We start from the raw sequence: 25,801 nt of genomic DNA, 5'->3' as shown, positions 1-25,801 counted from the left end.
CACCTTTCATGCAAGGACAAAAAGAATTTTAATCTTATTGTGACATCCTTTATTATCTCTTCAGGCACTTGTCATAAATTCAGTCATTGTAATGACTCTCCTACAGTTAGTTTCCACAGTCCTATTAAATAAGGGAGTCATCAGAAGAAGTAGCTTTTTAAGGGGGAAAAAAAAGAGAATGAGGAAGAAGTGGGCCAAGAAAACACATCTGACTATCTTTAGTGCCATGTAGTTCCTTGATAAATACAAAAAAAAAAAAAAAAGAAAAAAAAAGAAAAAAAAAGAAAGATGAATGACTTTAGTCTCTTTCCCCCCTTTACACATATCAACCCCACAATGAACTTTAACAAGAATCAGGCTCTTACTTTTTCAACTGAAATGTTTGTGTGATATTCCAAGAGCTTGAGGACAGTGATGCTTCGAGAACTAGACAATCTGGAAAAATGCACATGTTAGGTATATGCTGGACATTACAAGAAATAACTGTTCAAAAATAATTTGAGTTGAAAACTCAAAGTAGCTGTTCTATACTTGGTATGCACCTTCTCTCATACATTCACTCACACTTTTGACTGATAAAAATAACCAGATTTTGTCCTTCCACAGAACTCTTCAGCTGAGTTATGCCAACACTTTATACACACATATCAAGTGAGCTTGGTACCACCATTGGATGATAAATAAAAGTAATGTTATTGTTAGGATATAGATAAGGAAATGCTACTGTGAAGCAGGGATATAAAATCACCTCTGAAAAAGCACAGAGTGATATATACCGTGGTATAACCAGACCCTGAATTCAAGTAGTCTAACACAATAGACTGCTCTAATGCAAGAGACCTCACCATACCATACTTCACTTTCTTTCTGTCTCACAGACTTGGTTTCAGAGTCTCCTTTTGTAATCTATGCAGTAGCAATTTTCATCCTATTTAAATCTTTTATGATTGCATGAGTCAATTTGCCATTATTTCAGCTAGCAATTACTATACCAACAATTCACTGGCAGCTGTGGTATGAAAGAGTATCTTCCCTTATGAGCAGAATACCACATTGAACAGTAGAATTAGATATATACCACTTAAGCCATGGTCTCTTTCATCTGTGTGCCTGCAGATGTGTAGTCTGTAAAATGAAGGGCTGCCTGAGATCAAATGAAACCCATGTTGCAGACTTTTCTGACTTCTCTATGCTAGAAAGTAGCTAGCTTTTTAATCCAGAAAAGTTTCACAGATTTTAAGTATATCTATCTTGCAAAAGTAGAAGAACCTTTGTCTTTGTTACAGGCTGGCTTGTTCAGATGAAAGGCAGCTTTGGCTACATCTACATCGCTAATGTAGCTATCTCCTACCTCCACATGGTAGCATGGCACTTGGGTGCTCACTGCAAAGGTCATCTGAACTGCTTGTTAGAAACAGCCCTTGGGACCATTCATATGTTCAAACACCTTACTAAATGGATGGCAGAATCTGATTTTAACAGCATTTTTATGCTTAAAGATGTGGATGAGTACAGACATTCTGAAATCCTTCATCAAACACCTGTTTGCATCACCAAAAATCTAGTTATCAGCAGAAATCTGACGTGCTGACACACAATTGCCTAAATCAATATATGAGAAAGGTCTCAGGCCGTGAGCTACAGAAAGTGTAAAATAATCCTAGTATTTTACTAGAAGTAGTAAGTAAAAGTAAGGAATTTATCTTCTACTGGCAGAGCTTGTATTTACTTTTAAGCTTGTATAAATACTTTAAAAACAACACTGTCAAATATGCTTTCCTGATTCTGTCTGTGTTGAAATTAATGGAACCCATTATTTTCTGTATGGTCTGGGTTGACCTTTTAAAATGCATCAGACTGCACTGAGGAGCAGATATTTTCAAAATGTTTTTTCCTGGAAATGATACCTAAAGGAGTTTTGCAAATGCATCCTCTTGTGAAACTGAGGCAATTTTACAGGAGATAGCACAAATAGACAATGTTACTTCACACTTCAATTATCCACTAAGAGAGCTTAGCTCACAGGAGCATGTGAGTAGCAGTAAATACTGGCAGGCACAAGCTAACCTCACAGCCTTCTGGTTAATACTGACAAAGGGCTCATTTTTGGCACAAAGCATAGGCAAGGTGAGCTGGCTTCCATAACACCTGTTCTCTGAAAACCTGCTAATGGAATTAAGAGAAAGCTTTAGTGTGAAGACAGAGAACCAAAGTATATACTCCATAATTACAAGACAACAAGCTTTTGGGACTGGGTCAATAAAGAACATTTCCCTCTTAAAAATCCACTAATAGTGTTTACTAAAGACAGTTTAATAGATCAAAGTACTCATGGATATCGCTCCAACTGTCACTTTCTAGTGAAAGCCTTTCCTTCTCAATTCCCAAAGCTGGACAGGAACTTGACACAACACTTCTGCGATGCTAGAGGAGTTTTTCCCATACAGCCTCCTCAGATCCAAATATTCCAAAGAACCTTCTTCAGGTCCTTGAAAATACCTGGTAAATTTCTTTCCTCTTCCTGTACCAAGGTTTTTATAAGAGAATCAGATTCATGCACAGGATTCCATGTCTATTGGGTTATATTACTGAGGAAGAAATAGAGGCAAGGCATTTGTCTGTTTTCTGTTTCCTCTTCAAGTCACTTAAAAACATGTGGTAATCCTTGTGTTTGCTATCTGTTTCTTAGTTTAGATTAAAACTCTTGCATTCTAACATAAGCAACTTTAAGAAGTTATAAGGCAAATCCCTGTCAAAAAAGCTTTGTGCTTCTATACAGACTCTTGAAGAAATGCCCTACTATCAAATTAGACTCCACTGTGAAGGATTCTGAGCTGATCCTTGAGACCAAAGCCTAAAGAACAGCTCAAAAGTCTAGACATTCAGTAATTTACCATCTCATTCTAAAACTTGTAGCTACCCATTAGATACACAAAGCCGATCACAAGCATCACACATCCAAACCACTCAGGTATCTAACTCTGAGAACTACTGGTGAACAAAGTAGTGTCCGAATTACTGCAAAATGATTCAACCAATAATTCAGAAGGATGAACAAAATCAAGTCAAAAGGATGTACCCACCAAACTGGCCCTGAACCATCTATTTTCCTGCTAATCTTCTACATTGCACAATCACTTTCTCACAGTGTCTAAGGTTGCAACAGTTAATTAACTGTTAAGATTATTTATTGTACAGACGTTCATAATCAGATTCTGCTCTTATTTATGTTAATACAGTTTCTTGCAAAAACAAATTCTGTTTGCAGATTAGAGAAGAGTTATGATGGGTTAATTTGTCAAGGCAAAGCACTAGACCAAACTGTTTCCATTGCTCCAGCCAGCTTGATTGTCATTGCAGTTATCTTACATTTCCTTAGACAGTTATTAATGATACCATGTAAACAATTCTAATGCTAAGGCACTGCACTGCCACAGGGTCAACTGAAGAAGCTGCTTCCAGTCACCGGATAATGTGTGTTATTACTTCTACAAAAGATTCTATATTAACAAAACTTTAATCACCAAGAACACTGTGAGTATACTCACATCATTCAACAAAATAGGAATTATTTTTCTTCAGTGACATTTAATAAAAAGCATTACATACTTTCATACCCATTAGACCTGTATTTATACAGTACTCCCCAGTATTACAGAACAGTGAATAAGCATTAAATATATTTAATAGTAAAACATACCATTATCAGTTATCATCGGAGTGGTTAGATTGCAGAAACAGGATGAATTTTTCAGCACTACATTTTCATAAAATATTTCAACAGTTGTTACAATTTTTATCATACAGAAAGTAAGGGTTTTGCTTACATTTGCAGTCACAACAACCTATAAAACAATAAAAACAAGAATACAATGGGGGTTTTGTTATACTTGCTAAGTCATTCCATTTGTCTTTACAGAAAATGACAAACTATGAAATGCGCAAAACACAAATTTTTGTGGTGAAAGCAGACAATTCACTAAGTAAACTCTCAAAGGAGAGTGACTCTCCCAGCTGAAGGAGCAATACAGAAAGAGCTCTGAAACTAACAGCACTGCTTACTTCCAGAAATTAAATGGATCTGTATGGTATGTTAGCAAGCAATCTTAAATAATTTTGGAGTTAAAAACTAGACTTTTACTGTGTTATATGCTGTTATATTCCTTTAAAAATATTTAAGTAAGAATCTTCACAGAGAGAGATCGTTTTTATCCATAACCAAAGAGCACTTAATTATGAAACAGAACTTATATTGTAATGAATTATCCTTTGTTTCTGGCTGCGAGTGCTTTACAAATATGATTACATTAGTGTATTCAATCAGGAAATCAGAAACAATAGCGTGCAGATTAAGTGGCCAGTCACAATAGTTGATAATCAAATATTCAAGGCTGCGTATGCGTGAACAGATACAGAGTAGAGACTAATATCCAGCACTTAAGAATTTGTGTTAGCATATGTGTCCCAGTGAATGTTTTCTAACTTGTTACAGAGCTCAGAACTTCCATACTGCACTTGATATACAGTTACTGGATATATTAAAATAGCTGATACAGTGATACAATTGGAAACATTTCCAAGCAATGTTAGCATAGTAAACATTTGAAATTTTGTCTCAGCACCATGAAGTGTAGCTTCAGGATACATTTCATAAGAGAGAAGGAGAACATCTATCTAATTTACACATTGAGCTTACTGAGATTTCCAAGATATTTTCCAATTGTTGGGGTACTAAGAACTAATGTATGGAACATGGTGACAAAAGAAGACAAGCTGCAATAAGCAACAAAATTACATATTTTAAGTCACAATAAACAAACGCACATAAAACTAGGTGTACATACCTGATATTTGGCAGGGAAACTTAGCAGGATTTTCAGATCTTTATCAGGTGCATGTGAAATGTTATACCAACCATTTATGCTGTTTGAATGTGTACAATTTTCTTTTAATGTGCACCTAAAAGTATACATAAAATTATACTAGCCTCCTTATCCTGCCTTTGACTTCAGACACTGTACTTCAAAGTATTTAAAGTTACTGATTTTTTACAGGAACACTACTGATTTTTTTTACAGAAACATGATTATAACTAAAAAAGCTTCAGGAAAACAATCAGTAAAATCTTCTGCTTATCAAAATTAATTACAATGCATTGATATATGCTCAAGAGTTTTCATTAAGTCCATGGGACTCAAGCAAATATGAGATGCTTGGCCAATAACAGTGGAATTGGTAGCCTGGAATTCATCATCACCAACCTGACTGTTTCATTGTACAGCTCTAGATTTCATCTCCTCGCTGCCCCCCAGTCCCCCTCCACTCTCTCTGGGGAGAAATATGTTCTTTACGGTACAATGCATCTACCCTGTTTTAGACATTCATACCAAAATGAAATGAACCACACTGTGGAAACTGCTTGTTCTCTCCACAGGGTATAAGAAGGGATGGGAGTGAAGCTCAAATGTAAAGCAATAATATGAATGTGTATAGCCCTAATCTCCTTTGTCACCTACTGATATGAATTGTAATCCTTCCCTTTTTTGTCAGTGCACTTGGATAAAAACATCAGATTTGAAAAGGTCCAAAATAGATTTCTTTGTCTTCAAGCACAAAATTCATTTCAGAATTAGGATAGATCAAAGTAAATACAAATGTTAGAGATGCCAAATTGTAGGAAATACACTGTGCAACAAAAAATTAAGGAAGAATGAGAAAACACTGGGATACATAAGAACTACAAAGATTACACATATTAAAAACATGTTCTAAGAAAAAGACAACATAGGCATACAAATTAGATGGACAACCAATGAGTTTGAAAGGTGAATCCTTAAAATGCTGTCTGCTGTCAACAGTTAATGAACAATTCATAGATTAACTCCAAGTAATTTCAGACAGTTAGCAATTAAAGACAAGTAAGTGCTAACTGAATATATCTCACTATTTTAATACTAAGATTGAATATTTATAAATAAATTTAACATTTAGTAATTTTAATTCTACTTTTCTACCAAATGTAGAAGCATATGTTTCAATCCTATGAACAGTGACATCTGCCTGGCATGAACCATTCATTTGCTACAAACTGGATATGAGTTCACAGTTGCAAAGTATGGGCCTTTTTCATTAGGAGCTCACTGTAAAAACATGTTTCACAAACAATGTATTTTCCCTCCAAAATGAACAACATATTCAACAAAATTACCCACCGCATTCCAAAATGCCCAAAATAACCCTACAAATCTTAGAACCATAAAGTCATCCTCTCTGCAGATCAAGATGTTGGCAACTGGAATGTAGTTAAGGACAAGGTCACTTCCTTTGTGGTCTAACTCAGGAAAGTTAAGTTCCTTCTGGACAAGAACCTGGTGGGGTTTTGCATCTGAATATATTACAGTACCATGATACTGTAATAAACGGGGACTATATGTGCCTGACGTGTTTCAAACTGTCTGAGCTAGGGCGAATTTCAATCTCATTTATATCTCTCTTCACCCTACTGAGATCACAAAGGTTCATTAGCACCACAGTTTACATCCACAGTAGACGGATCTGTCATCAACAGATGTGCATAAACATTCCCAGATACATGCAGGCAGGCAGTTCACACTGGCAATGAGTAAAGACAAAAGAAAGACATTCTACAGTTTCCAAGAGGGTAAGGATTATAATGGTAAAGATGCAAGGTAACACACTTGCAATATTTGGCACTAAGTAAGTGTATGCATTTCAGTGATGTTAATATTGAAATATTAAAAAAGAAAACTGTTTATTAAGCTGAATATTTGCAACTGTCCCAGGAAGAAGCTACTTGCTTTCTTAAGACTGCCTGAGGAACACAAGCAGTGAACCTGTTTTCTGCATTTGCAATGAAGAAACTGAGTTTAATAGCAAAACCAGTAATGCCACCCAGGACCCAAGGTCATGCTTGTCTTTATGTGAGGGAAAAATGCATCCTTTGTTGCTCTCAAAGCTGACCTTTAACACTCTAACAGTGTGCTGTGGAGAGCAGTCATTTTCATAGGAATCAGTCACATCTGATGCACCTCAGCATAAATTCTCAAAATTCCCCTGCAAAGGCTAAGAGCAAAATAATTACACTCACCTAAAGATGAAATTATTCTGTAATACCCCTATTTTTAAAAAAAATTGATATTGATTCCAAGTACTTTGAATTAATATAACAGATGAATATTATTTGTGAACCATAGCATTCTGAAAATTAACACACATACTCAGACAACTAAGTTTGGCTTTCTCAGAAAGGTGAACTGGACCTTATACAAGTATGAAGGTATAAGGTATGAAACGCTTGGATCAGATTTCAGACATGCATAGACACGTGTATAGAGAAAAGCAGAGTCAAGGGGTTTTTTTTTAATATTCTACAGCAAACGAGTTCTTTATAGTACTGAAGATTTCTCTACATGATTGGAACTGAGTTCCTCTTATTTCGCTATAACAACACAACACTTACGCATACTGATTCATTTGTATTTACTTAAGTCTCTGCTTCACTAATCTTTGTTAACTACAGATCCTAACATACTTGCCTTCTCTGTCCTGCTAAAGCATACTGATTTCCTCATGGAATGAGAACACGGTTTCAGAGAAAGTAGAGGCTTCCTTCTTTCTCCAATGTACCAACCACTGAATGAAGTCCACTGATGCCCCACACATTGACTACATGCAAAAGTAACTCTGGTCATGTTAGATAATACATTGTGTTGTTTCCATATGGAAAACATGCATGTAAAACATCAATATCTTGTATTTGAATTGTATTTCAGCATAATTCAGGTAAACCCGATTAATCTTTAAAACAATCTAGAAACATTAGGAGAAATCACACAATGCTGTGACTGGTTTGAATGATAGCAAGTGAAAAGGAGAATTAATATATGTCCCTATGGAAGAAAGAGTAGAAATAGGAACAGTAGACACATTCTGTTTAATTTTGTTTTCTCTTGGAATGAGATGCACACATTTTTTCATTAAAGGACTGGATTTTAATTCACACTGTCCTTAAAATGAAGAATGAGCATTGCTAGTAAATTTTATGTAAAACCTGGAGTGTGCATTTTATTTCACATGAAATTTATTTCCCTGTAAAAGTAGAAAACATCATTGATCTCAAAATTATTATGGAATATATTGCTTTAGTAGATACATCTGGACTTTGACTAAAATATTGGCTAAAAATTTATTCCTCTTTTCCTAAAGTTTCATTCAGGGGTGCCTCTTCACAAAGCCAAATATTTAATGACATTAAGTATTTAACAGTAAAAATTATGTGGGTGTTGAATAGGACGCGTATTATAGTAATTCATTTTTTCTCCAAAAGAGTAAATTATTTCTTATTCAGCCAAATGGAAACTTTTTGTGATTCCCCTCATAAGCAGGGGATTTACTGAGTAATAAGAGTTATTCACAACCTCTTTATAAGGCAATTAAAAGCCTGAAAAGCTTAGCACTGTAACTTATACACCTTCTATCAAGGGAGCAAAAGAGAGTTTGAAGAAAACACATTACAGAATAAATACCTGCTCTCTTCCAATAACTACCTTTGTAAACACAAAGCAGCAGAGCTTCAGCAAAATCACACTAACACCAAATGGGTAACAAATCAAAATGAGTAGTATTAACCTTCTAGAAGAGGCTACTAGTGGAATTCCTCAAAAATTCATCTTATAGGCACTTTAGTTTAAGAGTGTAATCACTGGCAAATTGGCATAAAAGAAGGTTTACACAGTTGACATCTGCTGATGATACAGAGTTGGGAACCTTAACATGCAAAGGAAGATAAGAATATCACACAGGAAAACTTGGATAACCTTGAAATGGAATGACATTTCAAAGCATAAAGTACAAGAATATGTACCTACAGCAATAAAATTCTCACAACCCATATGTGTTATAGACTGGAAACTCATCAGTTGGAAAGACAACAAAGAAAGAGAAGGACCTGGGGGCATTATTTGATCATGGATGATTGTGGCCCATCAATGTGATGCTGTCATGAAAAAGACGTTTGTGATCCCAGAACACACTAAGGTGCTTCCTGGCCAGACTAATTAAACAACATTAAGCAAGGCACAGCTGAAATCTCTTCTGGAACACTTTGAGAGTCCTGGCCATCCTTATCTTAAAAAGATGCATGAATTTCATGGAAGGATTACTGGAGTGGAGGTAAGAAAGGAGTGTTTCAAGTGAGAGGACATTAGTGAAGTTCAATGTTTCAGCACACCAAAATGAAAAAAGAGAGAGTGCTTTCACAAAAACACTGAAGAGGTGAGTGTGAGGGAATGGGGGAGGAACTTATTTAGGCAAAGATGATGTGAACACCAGAACAAACAACTATAACCTGTCCATAAACATACACATGACAAAAATGAGCAGACATACTTATAGCAGCAAAAAATGAGACTGCCAGGAAGCTGCACAACCAGGACAGGAAGAACAAAAAGCCTATTTAAATATAGGATAGTCCTTTGCAAGTTTTTAGTTTTACATGATGCGGTTGCTTGCAATTGCTAAGACTAGGCCTAGACGACCCAGGAATTTCTCCAGTCCAGGCCCCAGATGTAAAATAGATTTCCAACCTGCTTTAAAGTTAGTGTTGAAATTAATGATTGAAATATGGGAATGAAGTATTTAGAAAGAAATTCTCCTTTGGCCTAAACCAAAGTCAGTAGTTCAAAGAAAATGAACTATCAATATGGAAGACAACTAAGCGCTCTTTTCTTGTTCTCATATACAAGATGCTCCCAGCTATTAAGATGTTTCAAGCACAAGTACACAATTTTATTTCTCAATCTGGAAAACAAAAGTATCTTTTCTAAAAGCAAAATTATGTCTTATTCTTAGGCCAACATATATTTTATGGGTAGATCTCAAAAATCTGAGGGTTACAAAGGCTTTCAAAAGTTGCCTTTCACATGACAAGACAGTCTCACATTTATGGCTATGAGTGATTCCACAAAAAATCAGTAGATACAATTTTGATGTTGAATAGCCTCAAGCCAGTCAAAATGTACACTGACTAATAATGCTCTGCTTTTATATGACAGTCTAAAATACTAAAAGATACCTTTGATTGAAAGAACACCACCCACAGTAGGGGTCCTTTGCAGATAAGCATTCTTGCTCAGAAGCAAATCTACCGCAATTTGCAACTGGTATTCTTCTCACCTGAAACCAAAGAATGCAATGAGACATTGAATTAATACAGCCTCCATAAACAGGGAACTTGAAGGTTACCATAAAAAATCTGACAGCATCCAAGCACAATCCCTCTGGGGAAGTCTCCTTATGGATTCCCCTCTGCCAGAAGACCTTTGGATAGAAATATGCAGCCTATTTTGCACACACTGTATTTTGCCATCAGATAATGAAACACCTCTGACAATAACAATTTGGTTCTACTACTCAAAGGCCAGCACGGGCAGATTAATGCAAGAAAGACTGATCAGCATAGTGAAATATAGATAATAATAGAAAGGAGGTACATTTTACAAATAATGCTCTGCTTAGCAGAACACCATTTTCCTCTCCTCAGAATGGAGATATTTAAATGATTGATGAAGGTGCATCCAAAAATGCATGCGCATAACAAAATGCATCTGTGTTTGCATTACCATGTCAGGTCTGCATGTGCACACTAGAACAAACGCATGCAACTGCTTAGCATGCATGAAAATGCCATTTCAGTAAATAAATGTAGATAATTGTGGCTATATTGTATGTATCTATACTTGTACATTCAGCTTGAATATCCTAGCCAGCCATTTTCAGAAAAGGAAAGGAAAAAGAAAAAGAGAAAGCTGATTACAAATACTGAATACAGATACAAATAATGTGATTAATAACAATGTGAATTAATGATCTTAGTAAGAAAAACTAATTCAAACCATATTTTACAAATTTGCAAGAATAAGAAGTTCCTATATTTTGTCAACAGAAACAAGGATACACTGCTTCCTGCAAAATTAATTTACTGCTTTTCCAATCCATATATTGTAAAATTCAATTTATCTGAAAGCATGTGAGATAATTAATTCAGAAACCAGTCATAATCCTAGATTACTATCAAGTTAAAGAAGACAATGTAGAAGTCTTACTTCAGCTCCAAGAGATGATTAGAGAAGTGCATTTATTCCTAAAAGCTGTTGTTCCTCTATAACTACTTGGTCTTTTATCAAAGCTAAAGAAAATTCAAGTCTTTGAATATCTGTGTATACTTTTGACTGAGACTTCGATTCCTTCTATATTTGTGACAGATGTTTTATATCAGTCAGGGGTTCTCCTACTAACTTACCCCTGCTCTATAACAGCAGGCTAAAACACTATGTTGACTGCCAGAAAAGTGATTTTATTTTAAGTGATGGTAATTAAGTGCTGGGTGAAATCCTGTTCAGCTAAGATGGACAGCAAGCCCTTAAGCTTTCAATGCCATCTTTCCCACTGCTGGCAAGACAAAGGGATTTTCTGATTACTGCTCAGTAGCCCTGCTGCAGGATGTGCTGCAACAACTGTACTGGCTCCTGGGAGTTCACTGCTTGATGTGCAGCTCCAACATATTTGCTCACGTGCAGCAGCTCTCAGCCACTGCTGAACTCCTTGGCCTCACCATGCACACGCATTGCTCACTTCTCATTGTTCTTTTGTTTTGTTCTTCTGAAGTCTATGCCTAACTGAAGACAATGGGAATTTTATCACTGATTACAGCATTATCACTGATTTCATTAGAGCTAAGGCTTCAAAGCCATCTCTCAAATTAAGAGATTTCTCCGCTTTAGAAAATCCTTAACTGACTGGCAAACCCTGACCTACCAACATTGGGACTGCTTTGTCTCCAAAGAGTGTACAAGGTTTTTTTTTGCTATCTCTAAGCTTGGCACTGCATGATCTGCATTCTCCTGCCTCCAGGAAAAACAGAAACAAACACTCCCTTGGCAGAATGGCATAAACAACTATGGAATTAAGGGTATTGCTGGATCATAGCAACACTGGGCAACACCATGATAGCAGAAGCTCTTCCAAGCTCTGCAGGAGTGCAGTCTAAACTTAGATAACATAAGCAGATATTAGATGGAAAGGTGGTAACTGCAGTTTGTATATTAAAAGTCTAACTCTGACACAAACCGATGCTTCACTTAAAAGCAGAAGAAATCCTTAAAGCAGTAGTTTATATGAATTTATTATTTTATTAAATGTTGTACTTACCTTATTGGCAGAGGACAGATAGATGTAGTTATTATTCACTGGATCAAGTCGTAGTTTGGGGAAAATGGAAGTTTCTTCCTCAATTTCATATAAAACCTCTGGGCAATTAGATTTCATATCCTCATTAAGAATAGCCTAAAACATGTGTAATTGAATTATTCCCATAATCTTTTATTGATCAGTCAACATCTTAAACAAAAGCCTAATTTCAGTTACATCAAAGATTCTGAGATGAATTATTGTGCCATGATTCAATTCACTTACTGCACTGGTTCTCACACTGGAGAAGGATGAAGGAAAAGACCATAAGAACAGAATTTCAACAAAATCCATGCTAGACACATTTAGCATTGAATTTGGCACTGGTTTAGCATATGAAACATGCCTTCCACCAAGCCTGTTACTGACTGATTTGGAAATTGAATGTGGAAGAAATGTCTATGTCCCAAACCTTTTACTCCTATCAATGGAGAAGTATTAGCCTTCAGAAAACAAACTAACATTCAGACACCCATAAAGTAGAAAGGAATTTACACAAATTTCTCTGTGGCTTCTCTAAGTATACACCTGTGATTATATCTCTTTTTCTTACCTTGCCCAACTTTACTATTTTCCACCACCCTTTGCATAGAATTCAAAGGAACCAGAGACCCCAGAAACTTCATTTTGCAAGTCAATAAGCACACCAGCGTTGGTTTTTCATGACTAAACAAGGGAAATATGTTCACTGTCTCCACTGTGTTAAGGAGACATAGAAGACTTCAATTTCATTTTTCATTATCAAAAGAAAAATGAAATCAAATGGACAAAGCTTTTCCATGTCTCTACAATATTCCTCTACAAATGTCTGCTTAATAAAGACAAAGAATGAAAGTCATCCTTTGCAGTGTAGGCAGGTAATGCACATTTTCACAAAACCCAGAAAAAATTAAAGCATAAAAGACATTTGACTCGATGGTTGAAATGTTTGATAATGAGATAAGACGACTTTCACTTTCAAGCAATGGATTTAAGTTAGCATAGGTCAACTATTCAGAAGGTAAGGCAAAATGAATCTTGACTCTTCTCTCTAATGGACAGCTTTTCACATCACACAGGCAAACAAACACACACACTCTTCCAAAATCTAACAATATTTCTACTGGAAAAATCAAAGCAAGGAGGAAACAAGGCACTCCACTGTCTGTGAATTAATACTGTGGGCATTAGGGTTTTAATGAAATGTTTACTTTAATTTTATCAGGGTACATAACTGCTTTTGAAAGTTATCTTGCTCTCCAAATGACCATACAGCAGTTATTTCACAAACAAAATAAAGAGATTCAGGGGATCATATTTGTTTACAATATACTGAATAAACCAGGAAATATTTACCCACTGGAATGCAACAGCAGCTGGTGGAGAAGGGAAGAACTGCCACACTCAGCTTACCTTCAGTAACTGTCCATCATCTGTTCCCAAAAAGAGAACTATATGATTCAAAACAACTGTGCCATAAACAGCTACTAATCCAGAGTGAATCAAGGTAGGTAATTTCTTGATTGATGGTGCCTCCTGAGAATCAGATATAAGAAAAACATATTAAAAAATCATTCACCTATACTCCAAAACTTTGAGGAAAAGAAGAACCCTTGGAAGGATTCTCAGAGAACCAACTTTAGACAACACTTTGAGTAACATTCCAATCCTGACAGAGTTTCAGAGCAATACATTATTGAAACTACATATGAAACTAGTTTTTCATATGTGACAACTGGCCGTGTCTGTAATAAATATCTGCTGCAGTTAAATAACTGACTTCAGTGGGATACAAACTCAGTGTAGCAGCAGTAAGTTTCTTTGCAATCACATTTCTCTATTTTGGGACATAAGTACTGGGTGGGTTTATTCTGAATTTCCAGTTCTTCTCAATGAAGACATGCTCTGCCATCACCTGAAGACTAGATACACTCAACAACCACTTTCAAATGCATGCAAATATTCTGGAGAAAGGAGACACTTCAAACAAACAGTGTCTGTGTGTAAAAATGCAAACCTTCATCTTCCATGACACTAGAGGAAGTAGAGACCTGTGTATTACATAAACAGAAAAATGAGATAAAGCAATATAAAGTTCATGTCACAGAGAACATAAATGTAGTTATGTGAGCTTTAAAATCAACGTTACCCTCAATTCTCCATCCCACCTGGAGGAAATTAAGTGGCAAACACATGCAAGCAGCTCATGAAAAAAAAATAATGCAGGAAATCCCTGTATCTTGTGGAATGAAGAAACAAACAAAAAAACTCTGATTGTAGATGATCGACTGTTGAAAGGAAATCTACATGAGTGAGAATAGGATCATGTACCAGGGGAAATCCCTAGAAGCCCATGTGTCTCCTTAGTAAGCAGTAACTTGGTTTTAAAGTCCTCTAATTGCTCTTAAGTCAATCTCTGTGCTAGACATTGCTAAAGGTGTGATCCCACCTGCACTCTAAATGGGTCCAACCCCATTTGTAAATGGGGCCAAGCTTTACATCACTTTCCCTGTACAATGTTTTCCAGTGAGCTTAGTTAAGGCAATGATGTGCCTAGAAAATGCTCTGTAAATCTACCTACCTACATCTTTATTTGAGTCATGCTCCTCATCACATGAACATATGGCTGCACAAACACCAATGCTGGCAAAAAGGAGTGGCAGGCATAGAGAGGTAGGAGACAAGAGCTCAGGTAAGACCAGCTCCTTGAGAACAAGCCTGTAGGTTAGCTTACAAAATCCAGAACTTCAGCCTCCAGGACGGAATCCTAAACCTACAGGAACCCTCTGAGTGCAAGAGCCTATTTCACTTAAATGCACAAAACAAAGTGTGGAATGGACCATCAAAACTGACATTTAGAAGTAAGTGACAGCATTTCTCAAAGTTATGAAGCAAATCCGTCACACGTTAACAGTTGCATGCTATGATGCTGGCTTAATCCTAAGAAGTCTTTCCACTAGAATTTTTCTTTTTTCTGAACTGCAATCCTAAGTCAATTAAAATGTTCTTCAGTCATCTGAATTATTTTAATTAGCTTGAAAGAACAGCCACTTGGAATAAAAGAAGACTTGATTAACTTTCATATTTAAAGTCACTATTTCTTTTTTCATGCAGCAGGAACAAGACACAGGGGAGTGTCATGCACTGGCACAGAACTTTGGTAAAACTTACTTGGCCATAAGAATCCAGTAACCGGACATCTGTGCTAGATAGGGAAGTGGGGCAGGGTGTGGTTGCAAGCATTTTAAGGTGGAAGAAGCTAACTCACTTTGTAATAGACCAGAAGGTAACAAAATTCCAGAACTAGTGCACTCAATGAGTCTTCACTCAGGATAGGGAGTGAGGAAGTGGAGCTTCCACCCTTTCATTTCCACCAAAATTAGGAATAGTTTTTCTGCAGTGCACCACATAGTATTGTAAGAGAGATAAACTACACTAGGTTCCTCGCAGACTCTGTACAACAAGATCACAGAAAAGAGGAGTACTCACCAGGTTTCTGAAAAGCTTTGCTGCCAGATTTTATTTTGACCCACATACTAATAAAATAACCAGTGTCATATCAGTGCACCCTCCTCATCTGATTGAAGAACCAATACTGACAAGTGTGGAAATCTCCGCCCCCTCCTCTGCTTGCTGGAGGGAGGGTCAACACGACATTGAGCTAATACGGATAAGAACGGGGGGAATTCAGACAGTGGAGAGTCACAAAAAAAACCTGCCTTCTCTCTTTTGCAACCTATTCCTCCAGTTTGCCCATTTCCTCCAGGGTGCAGCTGCTGCTTTCACCCTTCTGTCACCCCTTTTCCACATCCATTTATTGTTTTAACAAGCCCTTTTACCTCTTCCACTGTGACTAATGGAGTTACAGCACTGTAGGGCCTTCCCAACCCGCTTCTTTCACAGCTACATCCATTCTTAAAAATGCATTTACAGTCTAAACTTCCTCTACACTCGAAGAGTCGTTAATCTCCATGGTCATCTGTTTGTCTATCCTAAAACATTTTCAGGCACATACAAAAGAGAAAAGCAAAAGAAAAGATAATATCACTCTGTAAGACCTCTTTTTTTTTAATTCTTCAGTTTCATCCTCTGTTCTATTCTGTAATACCTCTACAGTCTATACTTGTTTGGTTATTGGCATGGAAGGTGTATTTATACTAATTTTCTATTTGGCACTTCATTTTCAGTTGTATCTCCATATGACTCTAGCCGCAGCAACCATATTCACACTTCTACTTTCTGTCTTGATTTCCTCCTGATTATTTTACACTGCGTGCCTCAGAGGAAAGGGCAGCATTTTTAGCTCACACAGCATTTATCATATGCAGCTGTCCAAAAAGTAAAAATAAAGGGTTTGAGCATCCAAGTGAAAGAACAGATGCAGCTATACAAAAGAACACAAGATTTGTAAGTAGCATATAGCAATAGTCAACACTGAAACAACAGATGCTTTTCCTAGGGACAAAGAACTTTTGGAACTTTATTCTTCTTTCTTATTTTCATCCTTTAAACACCTCCATCAATTTTTACTATATTTGGGCATGCAGCATGCCTTTATTAGGGCTAAGGAATGAGAACATGAACCATTCCAAAATTTTATTTCCAGGAAGTTTTTTGATTTGTACATTGCCCAGCAGTGTTAGGTGGACAAGCTGTCCAGGTGAGTAGCCTGCAAAAAATCAAGGATGACCAGAAAATCAGTCTTCAGTGAGACCTTGCAGAGGCAAATCCTGAGGCTTTTGATGCAAGGTAGGAAGAATAATCAGAGGCTATGGTTGAGTGAGATGCTGATGGAGACTCCTGAGATGGGGAAGCTAGAAACTAGTGACTTATTGCATCAGCAGAAACAGTCCTTATCTGCCCTCAGTTCTAAGTTCACAGAAGTGGTAAAGTGTCCTAATAACCAGTGAGGCAGAACAAGCTCCATTAAGGAAGGCTTTGAAACCAATTGAGCTTGAACAGCATGTTAGCAGAGAGCAAAAGGAAGTGGTAGGTGACCATGAGGGATGAAGGCACACATGTGCTAAACAGTCATGCTGTTACAACAGGTTGGGGCTTTTTTAGGGAACCCTACCCATTGCAGAAAGACTGTGGTAATTTTCCATTCCTTGGACCACTGCCCATTGTTGCACATCTACATGGAAATCAAAGCCATGGTCTAGTGTAGATCAGGACTACAAAGCTCTGGGGGCAAAGTGAATAAAAGGGACTCCAGGCTATGTTAACCTGTGGGGTCAGCCAAGAGTGATGCTCTTCTGGATCTGCTACTCAAAATCAGGGAAGAACTGACTGAAGATGTGATAATCCAAGCAGAGAGTTGGAGACCAGGCTTCAGTGTGTTCAAGGAAATAGTGAGTGGGATCCCCTGAGAGTCAGCTTTGAAGGGAAATAAAGCTCAAGTAAACTAGCAGGTCTTTCAAGACAATCTCTGTCAAGCACAAAACTCAGGAAAACAAGCAGACATACCAAGAGATGGCCTCTAGCTAAACAGGGAAGTCATGACTGAACTACACTGCAGAACAACAGCACGAAGGAGGGGGAAGCAGGACTAAGGAGGAAGTCTCTGGACATGCAGGAATGGTGTTAGGGAAACCCAGGGTCAACTGGTTTTGGAACTGGCAAAGTAGACAACAAGAAGAGCGTCCACTACCACATGAGCAATGAAAGAATGAACACTGAAAATGCACACCAGCTGCTGAATAGCTCAGGAGATTTACTGACAGTGGATATAGACATGGCTCTGGACTTCATCAACAACATCTTGTGGTCCTTTGTACACACAGACTCGAGGAGGAGAGAAACTACAAGTACTGGGAGAGGATTAAGCCAGAGACCTCTTAAGAAATCCCAGATTTTACAAGTTTTAGGGAAGACAGATGGGATCTGTAGGAAGATGCTGAGAGACAGTCTGATGAATCTGAAAGGTTATTCTCTCATATTTCAAAAGGTGTGGAGATCAGGTATAGTCTCCAACTGAACAAAGACAAATACTGCATCAATATTCAAAAAACCCAATGTTTTTTCAGGGAACTTCACATTAGGTCTCACTTTTTTCCTGGGAGAATCATGGACAAAATCCTCTTTGGAACCACTTCTGGACACAAGAACACAAACAAAGTGACTGAGAAAAGGCAGCATAAATTTACCAAGAATAAATCATGCCTGACCAATCTGAAGTATTTATAAGACTTGTAGGTGTGGTGCTTAGGGACATGGTTTTGCGGTGGATGATCTTAAAGGTCTTTTCCAAAACTGGGCTGGTTCAGCCTACAGAAGAGACAATTTCAGAGGGACCAAAGAAACAAAAGCCAGGCTCTTAGCCAAAGTGTACGTAAGGTAACGAGAGACAATGACATAAACTGAAACACTGCAGGTTTCTAGTGAATAGGAGATGAAAAAGCACCACTATGAGGGCAATCAAGCAGAACAAGTTGTCCAGAGAGGTTGTGCAGTCCCCATCCCTGTAGTGTGAGAGTTGACAAGTCTTTGGTGGCTTACTTCCTGCACTAAACAGGGATGAACTGAAAACTCATTGTAACAAGACAGAAATATTCACTTTAAAAACATTAACTCTAGAAACCCATCAAACATCAGATGCAACGGTAGCAGTCTGTAATACTCAGGAGATCAACTTTACTACTATAAAATCAATTACAGGATTAATTTTGATACAAAATTATATTTAGAAGTCTGTAATTCTTTCCTTAAATAAAAGGCCATGAATCACTCTGGAGTGAGTTACCACAATTTCAAATGTTGTTCCTGCAAATTAAATGCTGTAATTAAACTGATGTGACTGTTGACTTCAAAATCTCATTTTGGTAGAGCTTACACAAGCTAGGATTTGTCCTAGGAGTCCAAACTGTGTTTGATAAATTAAGGGACACATACCAACCCTCATATGTATCAACCACTGAAAAATGAAAATGTTCAAAGAGACTCAACTCTTTCCTTACATTAAATAACAGATGAAAATCTGTTACAACTCTTTCCTTGCATTAAATAACAGATGAAACTCCAACCAAGATAGCTTATTTTTTAGTAACTATCACAACTACTTGGTCTCTTCACATGATACCTTAATATAAACTCCAGCCCTTCTCTTTCTTACAGGTATATGCCTAAGAATTTTTTTTTGGCATTTTCTACCTGAAACATTGTGAATCCTTGAATCTCCCTGAGTCCTTTTCTTCCCATAAAACTTTTTTAATGGCAAAACCAATTTCCAGATTTGTCATTATCATGGTTAGGTAACACTCTACATCTCTCCCCTGTTGATGTTCACCAATTGGAACACTTTTCCTGGTCATCTACTTGGCTGTGACTCACAACATCCTGGCTTGTCTGTGAGAGAACTGAGATCCTTGTAGGTCCTATTCTGTCACAGAACAACAGAAGAAAAGCCTTTCTTAAAGTTCACTAACTCCCACAGCAAGTTTGTGACAAATTCCAGCATTCTTCCTGTATTTGTAAGTACTCAGTCAGGTTTCTGAAAAGAAATTGAGAATGAGATTTGGCAAATTCACATTTATTAACTAAGGAAACTGTGAAGAAGATGCACTTATATATATATCTGTAGGAGATGCTAGAGAGTCCAGTAACACATACACCCTGATAGTGCACGTAAGTAGATATATCCAAAACTAAGACACACATGAATCAAAGGAAAAATAGCTGAATATAAAACTGCAAAATGTTTTCAGAGTAGTTTCAACTAAAACACCATTTACCTCTTGCTAGGTAGGAATCCTGTCTTTGGGAATCAAATAGTGCCAATGTCCTGAATAAACACATCCAAGTAGGACAAACTTCTTTGTGCACACTTCTGCACAAAACAAAAATGGACTTACCTACTCCTTATATGAAGAAATTCCACAGAATTTGTAGCAGCCACATACTTTCTGATAAAGTTGCTAAGAAAGGATCTTAAAAATTACTAGTTTTCAATGACAGACTCTAATCCAGCATTAAAACTTAATGCAAATGAGAACTCTGGCCTAAGAGGCAAAGCGAAGCTAAAGAGATTACACACCTACAGTGAGTTCCAACAGGATGCAGAGCAATTTGGCTCCAGTCCAGTGAAGTACTCAAGTACATGCTTTTCTTTAAATGCATGGGCATGAAGATGATGGAAATACTTATACACGCCTAATGTTAAATATGTCATTAAGTGCTTTACTGGGTTAGGCCCAGAAAGCAAAGTACCTTACAGGAATGAGTTCAGAGTACACCATGCAGCAACAACATAACATGGAATTCAGGACCATAAATACCCTGGGCTAAACCCCTCTTGCAGTGTCCTATTGAGAAACGCAATGTGAGTGAAGAGGGATGCCTAAAGGTTATCAGAATAATAACAGAAATCTGAAAGATGACTAGAAGAGAAACACTCTGTCACTACTCCCTAATGTATATGCTTACTATAAATTGTATTCTTGCAGTGAAAAAATCGCTGTATTTTCAATTCTTACATAAACTGATAGTCCATGTCTGGGATCCACATATCTCATCACATCACACCTGAGCTCCTGCATTCAAGTGTACTCAGCAGAGACAACTAAGACCCGCAGCACCCTACAACACATGGTATCTGCAATGCAAAAGCCAGACTGACATTCAGCACAGTCCATCCACCACAAGCACCAGAGAGGTCTTGCACTCACAGCGCTCATAATACTGCAACACATTCCTTTGCTCAAGACCAACACTGTCCTTAAAAGACTGGACCTTAAAGCAGCGCTAAAGACTGTTGCTTGCTGCCATTCCTACACATGGTAGTACTCCTGACAGCTCTACGCTATGAGGCACTCCCTTCTGGCCAGAGCCACTGCTGCAAGCTGCACACTGATGGACATGCCACACTCCATCTCCCTGTCAGCTCTGAGTCCAAGTGATGCCTTGTGAAGGCTGACCTAGAACAGAGACTAGACAGAGCTAAAGTAGGTCTTTATTAGAAGGCCTCAATGGGTACACCTTGGGCAGCACAAGAGCCCAGCCAAGGCTACACCCAAGATGAACTCAAAATCATCACAAAAAAATAGACAACTGGTCACAGGGTCTCACACTTTTATAAGTTCTGGTCTATTAGTACATTGGTGTTAATTGTCCAATTGTTGCTTTAGGTTATCAAGTCCCATCCTTCTTGTTTTTCTGCCTTCAGTCCATCATTGTTTATGCTCTTGGGCCTGAAATTTGGATCATTTGTCCTTGGTCCTCAGCTAGAGAAGGAATTGTTTTGTCTACTTTGTGGAGAGAGCTTACTATCCCCTAATATGAAGCTCAGAAGTACACACTAAGGCAGTACAGAATCTGAAAAATATAAAAGCTAAAACCTGAGGTATCACAAGAGCAGCATATTCCATGACTGCAGGGACTCCCATTCTTTGGTGAGAGACAGTAGAAGGATCTGGTCTAAAACAACCCAGAAGCAGCAGCATATGGGCCTGTCATCTCCAAACTTCCTCTGCAATAGCCTAGCTAACCTTCTGTAGTATAAAATTATTAAAGCTGAACCACATGCATTTATTTCTATGTTTGTATACCATAAGCACATATAATTAGCTTTAAAAAGAGAGCTAATTAGCCATGTAATGTTACAGGTCATATTACTTCACAGGACCCACATGTCCTGCTATCTCACAAAATATTAAAATATCACTTTTCTCTCAGTGGCAAACTGCAGTTCTTGTGCCAAAATATTACAATCAATAACATCATCATAGGTTGGGACATAAGGTTAAGTAAGCAATCCTTTTAAAGATTGTTACAGTTGAGATTCTTCAACATTGTATCCAAATATAATCTAAGTTTCCAGGAGGGTTGAGCCTTTTGGGACATGAAAGTAACTATGGAGTCACAGGAGTCTGATCCGAATCAGACCAATCCTGAAATAAGTGGATCATTGATTTTTCATATTCAGGCCCTGAGAGGCAGTGGGGACAGGGAATTACCCTGTCCACAGAAATATATGCCTCACCTTACCTGCATTATGTTACTCTATGAGATCTATGAGGCTCTTCTGAAATCTCTTGCATGAGGTTTTGTAAAATGTTTAGAACGGATCTACTGCCCAGGAAAAATTCTTTTTCTGTTTTGTTTAGCAGGCTCAGAAAGCACTTTGCTAAGAAACTTCATGAGTAATTAGGAACAATCAATGCAAACTAAAATTCCAACAAGCAAATAGGTATTTTGGGATCAGAATGAGACTTCAAATTAATTCCGGAAGTTTGCCTTGTGGGAGCACAGAAATCACACAGTAAGCTAGCACTGGAAATCAAAGGATTGGCTCTGGCTCCGTAGTGAGTTTCACTATTTCCTTCAGCAGAGTTGTCTCACCCACATATGGGGTTCTCATTCACAACCACGTCCTCTAACACTGGCAAGTCTCACAGCTCAGTAGGGAGACAAGCAGACTGAATCACACATGCCCTCTGGTAGTCTGTTTGCAAAAAATCTCAGCACTGCACTCCACTATGAGCTAGATTTGGAAAGCCAAGGAGTTCCAGTAAATCTACTGCACTTCTTCCAAGGAATTTCGAAGAAACTCTTATTGTAATACATTAAGGATTCAGAAGTTTAGCTGCAAAGACCCCAGGTGGTGTGGGAACTGCAAAGGGCTTAGGGATTGCTTTATGATGCCTTGCTTGATACCCTACGGTTCTCCTTGATACTTTTTAGTGGTCCTTTTGCCACAGCTCTGGAAAGTATTCCGAGTCTAACTTAAAAGCATAGACAGGTCTTTCAAAAGCACCTTCTTAATCTGAATTACATTTTTACCTTTCTATATAATTTTTAGGTAATTTCTTTACTACTGAGGCCACAGCAAAAACAGTAGCCTTGCCTATTCCACGCTCTGTGTGCCCAGCTCACCCTGAAAAGGAGGAAGGAGCTGAAGAGAGTGTTACTGAAGTAGGTGACATAGGGAACTCCATGGGATACCACTGTCTGTGAAAATGTAACCACTGCAACAACAAAGAGGTATCACCTATTGTTGTCTCCTGCACACAAGGATCTGGGGAGGTGGCTGTGAGAGCCCTCCCAAGCAAGGCCAATCGTGTGAGGCTTGGAAAATACCTACCACTGAACAAGAAACCACAGATAACTAGTGAGTGACAGGGATAATAGTGCACACAGCCCAGTGCACAGAGCCAATTTGATGGGCTTTTTTTTCTTTTTATTTCTGATGTAGCTGCAATGACATGAGATGTGAATGCACAGAACAAGACAGGAGATGCTTTATCTAGGCTGTATGGAAAATAAAATGAAATATGACTAATCCTAGGCTGAAAAGGACACATCGAGGGAGAAGCCTAACACTCAGGTCTGACCCAGGATGCCCTCAGGTGCTCCCTCAGATGTACCTTTCACAACAGGTAGGTGGGAAGTATACCAAAATCCAGTAAAGAATCAGCTTCTTAGAAAAAGAACAAGCTGGGGAAATCACAAGAGCTGACAGAGCCAGGGCTGATGTGCAAAGCCTGGTGTGGCTCTGAAGTTTCTGGCAAACTTCATGTGCTTCCAGGACAGGGACACCCCAAGACTCATGCACAGAGACACCAGCCACAACAACAACAGAGTCAACAAGGGCGTGCAGGGTGAAAGCTTAGCAAATGATGCCCAGACTTACACAGCTTTTCCCGTTCATATTGAAGTGCGTGGATGCACAGGCTTTCTCCTTCATCTCCTCCATCCCAAAGATGCAGACGGCAGTGCTGTTCCACGCCTTGGTGCTGTGGCTGTGGCGGAACACACCCACCCACCAGCCCCGCTGACCCTGGCGGACAAGGCTGGAGGAAATAATGAGGCTCCTGCACCCACAGTCCAAATAGACGTGCCCTCGCAAAGTAAGGCCACCATCTGAAGGGCGCAGCTGGTGCAGGACAGCCATGCTGGGTGGCTCCGTGTTATTGCCCAACCTGGCCTTCAACGTGTAGTAGGGAAAGAAAAGGTGATCCCCCCACTGGAGCGCGTCAACAAAGTGCAAAGGTTCCTCCCTGCGCTTGATGATGCCCAGCTCCTCCTTGGACTTCAGGTTGACCATGCTGCGCACCGTGATGACGGTCTCCTTGTCGGACTTCGAGGGCTCGCAGTGCAGGTGGTTCGTGTCAGCGCTGGTTGAGTAGGTGGCCGCCACGGCCAGGTACCAGGCGCCGGCCTGCTGGAACACGACGCCGGCGGTGGAGCCGTCGGGCAGGCAACTGACCACCTCGCTTTGGTTCAAGCGCTGCCGGTAGGACGGCTGCTCCCACACCTGGCAGGCGCCGCCATCCTGGGTCCAGCCGGTCAGCAGGACGCCCACCCCGCCGGCCTCCTCGTAGTGCAGCAGCAGGTTGCTGCGCATGCCGGGGGGCTCCCCGCATCCCTGCCCCACCGCCGGCACCACGCGGCGGCGGGGCTGCAGGTCGGGCCCCAGCTCGTAGAGGCAGCTGCCGCCCGCCACCAGCACGGCGCCGCCGCTCACCTCGATGTTGTCGATGGGGGCCCCCAGCAGCTCGAAGCTCTGGGGTCCGGCGGCGCCCGCCAGCGCCGCCAGCAGGGGCAGCGCCCAGCTGAGGGCGGGCGGCGGCGCCGCCATGGGCGCGGGCTCGGCTCGGCGCCGCGGGGCGCCTCAGGCGGCGGCGGGCGGCGGGCGCTGCTGCGCCATGGTGCGCGGAGGGGCCGGGCGCGCTGCCGCCGCTGCTGCCTGCGCCGCGGCCGGGCTGCGCGGGCGGGGAGTTCCTCTTTCGGGGCGGGGAGGAGGGGGTGCCTGCACGGGAGAGGTGGGCCGGGCTCCTCCGGGAGGGCTGCCGAGCCACCGAGCCGCCGTGCGCCGCCGCTCCCCCTCCGCCCCCCGGCCCCGCCGGCCCGCCTTGCCGCGGACGGTGGGCGGCGGCGGCGCCGCGGGAGCGCACCTCGGCCGCCGGGCTGCCGGGGGCGGCCGCTCGCAGCGGCGCGGCGGGACGCGGTGGGGAGCGAGACCCACCTCGCCTGGCGGCGCTCAGCACCCGGAGCCGCACGGGGACCCCTCCGGAGCGCCGGAGCAGGGGAAGCCCTCCGGGGCAGGGCGGCCCCCGTGCACTCCCTTTGCCTCGCTCCCGGCCCGGCTGAAGCCCCCCGCAGGCAGTGGGCGAACGGCGGTGAAGGTGCTAAGCGGAGGCAGCCGGTGGCGCGGTCCGCTGGCGGATGCCGGGTGTGGGCGTGGGTCAGACTCTGCGGGGCTCCGGCAGCGCCCGCTGCGAGCCTGGAAACCCGTCTTGTCCCCGTTCAAATGCACTGCAGAACCGCCCCGCTAAATAGCACCCCCGTCACCAGCCGGCCGATGCCTCCTTGAGCGGGAAGGCTGAGGGGTCAGAGATCCCTGCGTAGAGCTTGGTCTTGCCTGAGATAGAACAAAGGCTCTCGGCATTCTCCCGAGTCCTGCAGGGCACACAAAAAATCTGTCCCTTTCCAACTGTGCTGCTGAGACATGGACGCCCATCCAACGCGCGCTGAGGACAGGACAGGCCACGTTGAATGGAGCAAGTGATTTACTTCATCTCCCACTCTGGCTGAGGTTCAACATAATGTGAAGTACAGG

The 25,801-nt window shown here is 40.3% G+C and overlaps 1 protein-coding gene across 2 annotated transcripts in view; it reads right to left on the bottom strand.

Annotated features, from left to right (window-relative positions):
* PLXNC1 (plexin C1) overlaps window positions 1-24,907 on the bottom strand; it is a 70,671-nt gene extending 45,764 nt beyond the window's left edge. The window contains exons 1-7 of one of the 2 annotated variants that reach the window (XM_072923215.1): window positions 23,873-24,907; window positions 13,660-13,782; window positions 12,229-12,363; window positions 10,094-10,194; window positions 4,845-4,959; window positions 3,701-3,845; window positions 366-435 (exon numbers count right to left, since the gene is read on the bottom strand). In XM_072923215.1, coding sequence (XP_072779316.1) covers window positions 366-435; window positions 3,701-3,845; window positions 4,845-4,959; window positions 10,094-10,194; window positions 12,229-12,363; window positions 13,660-13,782; window positions 23,873-24,820 — 1,637 coding nt within the window. In that variant the 5' untranslated portion in view covers window positions 24,821-24,907. The remainder of the gene's footprint in view (window positions 1-365; window positions 436-3,700; window positions 3,846-4,844; window positions 4,960-10,093; window positions 10,195-12,228; window positions 12,364-13,659; window positions 13,783-23,872) is intronic. The other variant, XM_030261398.4, reaches the window with a different exon arrangement.
* Window positions 24,908-25,801: the final 894 nt, after the last annotated feature.

Source organism: Taeniopygia guttata, chromosome 1A (genome assembly GCF_048771995.1).
Source record: "Taeniopygia guttata chromosome 1A, bTaeGut7.mat, whole genome shotgun sequence".
NCBI lineage: Eukaryota > Metazoa > Chordata > Aves > Passeriformes > Estrildidae > Taeniopygia > Taeniopygia guttata.
This window is presented reverse-complemented; position numbering and strand designations above follow the sequence as displayed.